We start from the raw sequence: 7,711 nt of genomic DNA, 5'->3' as shown, positions 1-7,711 counted from the left end.
GATGGTCTCGATCTCTTGACCTCGTGATCCACCCGCCTCGGCCTCCCAAAGTGCTGGGATTACAGGCTTGAGCCACCGCGCCCGGCCTTGTAACTGGTTGTTTTATGAGGTAGTAAGCTTCCCATCTCTGGAAGTAATCAAGGAAAAGTTAGCTGATCATCTGTCAGGAATTTTATGAAGGGGACTCCTGCACCTTTTCTAAGTGAGGTGATGTTGCCTCTAGATCCTCTGTTTGAATGGTTTCATGTAACAACAATGACAGTTTAAATACTTACCAAATTCTTTTCAATATCTTGATCTGTGTTTACCTCTGAATCAGCCGTCTTAAAATCAGTCTATAAAGGAAAAAACAGTTTTATTTAGAACTGTTCAGAGACACTTTAAAAGAGGCAGAATCACTAACTCCTAGAATTCTGCCAGAGGTAACTAACTTTTTGCTGTTTCCCCTTACCAGCTCCCAAGCAAGCTAAGCAATGTAGTTCTGGCAAATGGACACCAACATATACACTGCATTAATCATCGGTTCCACAAAATAACCTGAACAAGACCCAATGATTGAGAGAAAGCCTCAAGTCTGAGATGAGAAGTTTGCTCTCTACAGTCTGTTGTGCCCATGCTTTCTCCTACAACAAAGCCACCCATCACTAGAAGTCAGGACACACTGTACTTCTTAAGATGTGACTCAGAGAATTAACAAGGATTCTTCCTGCAAGGACAAAGGTGATAAATATGAATGCTAATGTCCTGCACTCATCAGTTACTCAGTGAAAGACTATAAGTAGGCCATAAAATTCCTACTTGCCATAAGATTAGATAGTGGCTACTGACTTTCTTATTTACTGAACATCAGAATGAAGTCATTGCATGGCACTGTATGAAAGCAGTATGACGGTTGCTAGCAAAAAAAAAACAAAACAAAAAACAAGACATAAAATTCTCCACCAAATGTGAAGAACTACCTCCTACCCTGAACCCCTCCCCACCAATTCCATTTTAGTGGCAGAAACTCGACACATGACCTGCACAGCAATGTTCTGAGAAAGCTTCAGGGAAGAGCTATCTTGATCATCATCCTGATCCACTCGGACTCCTTCAACCCCATTTGCTGGAGGCATTACAGGTCGGAAATCCAAGCCCGTGTCCCTGCTGCCTTCCTTTAGGATGGAGGCTTGTGGGGATTTCTCTTCAGAGCAATTCCCGGAGGCAAGCTGCTTTGTATGGCACCCTGCCTTAAGAGACCGAGCGACTGGATGGAGGCTCTCCCGGAGGCTTGTGTCCCCTCCTTCCTCTCCTGCTGTGCTGGCCACGTCCTTCAAATCAGACTGAGACCCACTGCCAGAAAGACAAAGGGCTGTGGCTACCAAGTTTTCTCCTAAAACCGCCTGGTGCGCTGCAGAAGTGTCACCTGCTGATGAACCAGGATTCGGCTCCGAGTGCTCCAAGTGGACATTTCTGTTATTCTCCTTGGTTATCGTTTGGCTACTTACACTCAATAGAGGCGAGTTCTTCTGCTTCTGTGCAGAGTCTTTAGTGCTATCAAACACATAATATAGAAAGAAAAGTATATAATACTTTCAATATAACTACTAGAAGAACAAAACTAGACTATGTAAACCCTCCCCATTATCATAATGAAGAACTTACTTTAAACCCAGTGATTTCTATGCCATGTGCAGGTAGCATAACTTAGTGGTTAAGACCTAGTTTTGTATTTCTTTTTTTTAAGAGAGGATCTCACTCTGTCACCCAAGCTGGAGTACAGTGGTGCAATCAAGACTCACTGCAGTCTCAACCTCCTCAGCTCATGGGATCTTCCCGCCTGAGCCTCCCAAGTAGCTAGGACTACACATGCCACCACACCCAGATAATTTTTTGTATTTTTTGCAGGATTTTGCCATGTTGCCCATGCTGGTCTCGAGCTCGTGAGTTCAAGGGATCCATTCGCCTGCCTCAGACTCCCAAAGTGTTGGAATCACAGGCGTGAGCCACCACAGCCGGCCAAAAACCTGGGTTCTAAAAACAGTCTACAGTAAATTGCCAAACATAAATGACTCTGAAGATCCAAATAATTTTTGAGAGCCAATTTGAATAACTTTTGGGGATACAGATGAAACAACCTAATGCTAGTTAGAATATTTAATTTAGTTACATGCACTAATTTTTTTTTTTTTGAGATGGAGTTTCACTCCCATCGTGCCGGCAGGAGTGCAGTGGCGCGATCTCGGCTCACTGCAACCTCCACCTCTCAGGCTCAAGTCATTCTCCTTTCTCAGCCTACCAAGTAGCTGGGATTATAGGTGTGCACTACCACGCCTGGCTAAGTTTTGTATTTTTAGTAGAGATGGGGTTTCACCATGTTGGCCAGGCTGGTCTCAAACTCCTGACCTCAGGTGATCTTCCCAAAGTGCTAGGATTACAGGCGTGAGCCACCATGCCCAGCCTACATGTACTAATTCAGTTATACATAATATTATAATAAAATATGAAGTTAGAAATATTGTTTTTATTCCTCTCTCACCTTTCACAACAATAATTTTCATTCAAACTCATTATACAGATCTTTTACCAGAACCACTTTATTTCTTCAACAGTTTTCCAGAGTATAGCACCTGCACTTTAAGTTGTTTCAAGTACAGACAATTTTGAATCCAAAATTGAAGCTGTCAATAGAAATTTTATCCCAGACAGTAAGTATACATATGCTTAACATTATATTCTGTCATTTGTCACAGCCTTTCAAGGTACTGCTTTATTTATTTATTTATTTTATTGAGACAGGGATTCACTTTGTCACCCAGGCTGAAGCGAAGTATTGCTTTTTTTTTTTTTTTCTTTTTCTTTTTTTCAGACAGTCTCTTGCTTAGTTGCCCAGGCTGGAGTGCAGTGGCGCAATCTCGGCTCACTGCAACCTCCGCCTCCCAGGCTCAAGTCATTCTCCTGTCTCAACCTCCCAAGTAGCTGGGATTACAGGCACCTGCCACCAGGTCCGGCTAATTTTTGTATTTTTAGTAGAGATGGGGTTTTACCATGTTAGCCAGGCTGGTCTTGAACTCTGACCTCAGGTGATCCACTCGCTTCAGCCTCCCAAAGTGCTGGGATTACAGGCATGAGCCACTGCACCCAGCCGAGGTATTGCTTTTTAAAGAGGTCTTTAAAACATATTTACAGTGACATCCAATATTCACAGTTGTACATCTTTCACCCAGGAATTAAACACAGGAATTAAGTCTATGTTTAATTTCTTTGACCCCACCCTCTTTTTGTAAACTAATTCTATAACTGACACTCTTAAGCATACCCACCGGCACTGACTAAGGATTCAGGCTGAGGCATCTTTCTTTCCTCAATAGTACTTGTTCAAAATAAAACAACTGAAACAATACCTTGGCCAGCAGCAATGGCTCATGCCTGTAATCCCAATACTTTGGGAGGTCAAGGCAGGAGGGTCATTTGAGGTCAGGAGTTCAAGACTAGCCTGGGAAACACAGCAAGACCCCGTCTCTACAAAAAATTTAAAAATTAGCCAAGAGTAGTGGCCGGTGCCTATAGCTCCAGTTACTTGGGAGGCTGAAGTGAGGGGACTGCTTAAGCCCAGGTGGTGGAGGCTGTAGTAAGCCATGATTGCACCACTACACTTCAGCCTGGGTGATACAGCGAGGCTCTGACTCAATAATACAAACACTTGAACCACCATAAACACTCAAAGCTGATTACTTCTTGCTGGGAGTTAACTGTGAGGGGGTGCTTAATTAAAAATTCAGGGATATACAGTACCTGAGTTTGAATCCTGACTCCACCCACCTCCCCCCACCCCATTTACAAGCTGTTTGACTCTGGGCAAGTTACTTCATTTGTAAAACTGTTGTGAGGATTACGTAAGATAATGCACATAAAGTACTCAGTACAGTGCCTGGCACATAGTAAACATTCAATAAACCTTAGTTGCCATTATTATTACTAGTGCATGTAGCTGATTTTATCCAAACTCTGACTCCAACATAGCTTGGAAACCTTGGGCAAATCACTAACCTCTCTGTGTCTCAGTTTCCTCTCCTATAAATGGGAATAATATTATCACTTACCTCCTGGGACTGTTGTGAAGATTAAATGTGTTAACACATAGAGAGATATAGTTAAGTGTTAGCTGTAGTTAAGTATTAGAGGTCCCAGGTACTCTAGAAAAAAGTTGAGGGAGCCAGGTGCAGTGGCTCACCCCTGTAATCACAGCACTTTGGGAGGCCAAGGCGGGCAGATCACTTGAGGTCAGGAGTTTGATACCAGCCTGGTCAAGATGGTGACACCCTGTCTCTACTAAAAATACAAAAATTAGCCAGGCTGCAGCCCTAAAACAGGATGAGTTCATGTCCTTTGCAGGGACATGGATGAAGCTGTAAACCATCATTCTCAGCAAACTAACACAGGAAAAGAAAACCAAATACCACATGTTCTCACTCATAAGTAGGAGGTGAACAATGAGAACACATGGACACAGGGAGGGGACTATCACATATTGGGGCCTGTTGGGGGTGGGGAGTTAGGGGAGGGATATATAGCATTAGGAGAAATACCTAATGTAGATGATGGGTTGATGGGTGCAGCAAACCACCATGGCATGTGTATACCTATGTAACACACCTGCGCATTCTGCCCATGTATCCCAGAACTTAAATTTTTAAAAAAGGAAATATATACCAAAAAAAAAAAAAAATTAGCCAGGCGTGGTGGCGGGCGCCAAAATCCCAGCTAGTCAGGAGGCTGAGGCAGGAGAGTTACTTGACCCCGGGAGGCAGAGCTTGCAGTGAGCTGATATTGCACCACTGCCCTCCAGCCTGGGGGACAGAGCAAGATTCCAACTCAAACAAAAAAGAGCTGAGGAAAAATACACAGTTGGCCTCTTGATGTAGAACGTGGGTTCCACATTCATGGATTCCACCAACCATGGACTGAAAATATTCAAAAGAATAAATGTTTGAGATGATGGATATGCTAATTACCCTGATCTGATCACTATACATTACATGCACATCACTATCCACCACCATGAATATGTACAATTACTGTCCCCATTTTTAAAATATAAAAATAAATCATTTAAAAGTGAAATACATTTGAAACCATTAAAAAATATTCAGAAAAAAACTGGATGGTTACATCTGTAATGAACATGTACAAACACCCTTCCTTGTTATTACTTCCTAAACAATACAACCATTTATATAGCATTTACATTTTATTAGTTGTTGTAAATCACCTAGAGATTATTTAAAGTATATGGGAGGACATGTGTAGGTTATATGCAAATTTTATATTTTTTTAATTTTTTTATCTTTTTAATTGTTTTAAGAGAAGTGGGCACGTGCCTGTTCCAGATAAAATACCACACCATTTTATGTAAGGGACTTGAGCATCTACAGATTTTGGTATCCTCAGTAGAGGTCCTGGAACCAATCTCTAACATATACTGTGGGATGACTATAGCTAATTTAGTTCAACATTGTACACAACAATGTATCATATTAGCCACTGTAAAATGCAACTTTGGGTAACTGTGTTTCCATATGTGTATATATACTTAGATATCCACGCCTATATAACATTTCTCATTTCTCATATATAACACATAAATATATGGTTAAACAAACATACAGTCCATGTAGGAAGTGGTTGAAAATTTTTGGCATTTTTTAACAAGTTTGACCCCATGTATTCTAATCTACTTATTCCCCAAACATTTAGTATGACTGCTAAGTATTAGCTGCTGTGCTGGATACCAGGAATACAAAGACAGATCAGATAGTCCTCTGCCTTTAAAAAGTTAGTGTAGGGGGACAGGGTGAGGAAAAAAAAAAAAAAAAGAAAAAGCCAGTGCAGTGCCACCAGCGCCAAAAAGAAAGACCAGCTACACAAGACCATCTCAAAAACCCTTTACCCAAATGAATCTTCCCAGTCAGGAGTCCACACATTACCTTAGACCATCTGGGAGGCCTTCGTCTGATTTGGAAGCACATAAACTAGAAGATTCCGGAGGACTGGGGGCATTGGCCACAACACCAGCGACCTCAGATGCTGCCATTATGCTCTGTACATTCAGAAACAAATTACAGGCTACAAGTTTCCAAAGTTTAAAACAAATGTATCTCTCCCCCCTCAGAATGTCCACACAACAGAGCTGTTCCAGTAAAGAAACACAAAAACCTGGGCTCCAGGAGAAAATACTTAAGAGTACTGAAAGAGACATTGCATGCAAGGTCCCAGTGGGCACAATCCTCAGGAGTCACTGTATTTACATAAATATCTAGGAGTCTATGCAAAGATCTTATTTTCACTTTTGGCAGAAATGTAGTCATTTAAAACAACAGATCATAGTTTGTGAGGATCTTCCAAGTGGTCCCATGCCTACCTTGTCTGCTATCATTTATAATAAAAGATGTACCTTTTGGCCTAGTATCAATCAGATCTCATGTTTTTAAATCACTTTATGGTTGTTATATTCAAAGCATTCTCCATTAATTTAAGTGAAGTTTTTGGAGGTGCTTGCCAGTAAGTGAACAAGTAATGCCATACTGGGCAATCCAGGGTGCATCTTTACTGTCCCACAGATGGGAAAGGCCTGATACCCACTAACTGAGCAAAGTACATACTCTTCAAAGTGACTAGCGGTGCAAAAAAGAAGCCTCGGTTCTGTGGCATGAAAATGACAAGGTGAAAAACATGGCAACACAAGTAAGGGAACTGGGACGGATGCCTTTTTTAAAAATCAAAGGTCATCTTTTATGCTGCAGAGCAAACTTACGACATTATGAGGAGAAAAGAAAATCAAAATACTTGGGAGGTGGGGGTGAATGTAAGGTTAGTTTGCATTCTTGCTTTTATTTTAACAGCATCACAGGTATTCCCCCAGGAACACTGAAGAGGGCACGGGGTAGATATGGAGAAAGGGCTGTGTCAACACCTCAGTCACAGACCGCAGAACCTCTGTGCCTCAGTTTCCCTCATTATACAAAGCTCCTGGGAGAAAATGGGCCCCAAATCGCCATTACTTCTCCCTCAGGTGCAAACATGCCGTCTCCAATAGAGCCCAGGGCCCGGGGTTCTCGGCACCCGGTGAACGAAACCTCAGAACAAGGGTCACCCATGCAACTCCGTGGCTAGAGAGCCCGTGGCTCAGGGAGAAACAGCTGGCTGGAGGGTTGAGTGTGCCGAAAAGAACCCCGCAACCCGGGAGACCACCGCGAGGCGGCGGCGCCGGAGCCACGGGTCCTCGGGCGAAAACAGGGGACAAGACGGGAAGGGGACAATGGGGGGAAGCGGCGCTGGCCGCCCTCCGCCACCTTCCACAGGGCACTGCTAGGCTGGCCGCTGGCTCGGAAAAGACCCCCCTCCACCCCTTCCCCTCGGGCCCCCACCCCGCTGCCAGCCCCCCATCCCACTTCTAGGCCGGGACCCCCGCCTCGGTTCTCACAGCACCCTCCACGCCCCCCCCCGACCCCCGCCCCCGGCCCTCGCCCCACAGCCCCCTCCCACGCCCGCCCCGCACACACCTCCCGCGCCGCGCCCCCGAGAGAAAAGTGGGGGAGGGACGGGACGCACCTGAGCGGGCGGAGCGGGGGGAGGGGGCGGCCGAGCCACGGGGGGAGGGGTCGAGCGCCGGCCCGCGCACGGCACCTCCCACTTCCGGCGGCACGAGCGGAGGGGGCGAGGCTCAGGCCGC

General features: G+C 44.5%; 1 protein-coding gene across 1 annotated transcript in view; it reads right to left on the bottom strand.

Annotated features, from left to right (window-relative positions):
- Positions 1 to 7,686, bottom strand: part of RNF214 (ring finger protein 214) — a 50,679-nt gene extending 42,993 nt beyond the window's left edge. The window contains 4 exon segments of the mRNA XM_017523250.2: positions 276 to 335; positions 1,020 to 1,533; positions 5,967 to 6,079; positions 7,591 to 7,686. Of these exon segments, the coding sequence (XP_017378739.2) occupies positions 276 to 335; positions 1,020 to 1,533; positions 5,967 to 6,073 (681 nt within the window). The 5' untranslated portion in view covers positions 6,074 to 6,079; positions 7,591 to 7,686.
- Positions 7,687 to 7,711: the final 25 nt, after the last annotated feature.

The sequence above is a fragment of the Cebus imitator genome, unplaced genomic scaffold (genome assembly GCF_001604975.1).
Source record: "Cebus imitator isolate Cc_AM_T3 unplaced genomic scaffold, Cebus_imitator-1.0 Scaffold28, whole genome shotgun sequence".
Classification (NCBI taxonomy): domain Eukaryota; kingdom Metazoa; phylum Chordata; class Mammalia; order Primates; family Cebidae; genus Cebus; species Cebus imitator.
Note: the sequence above shows the minus strand (reverse complement) of the source record. Positions and strands in the feature narration are given on the sequence as shown.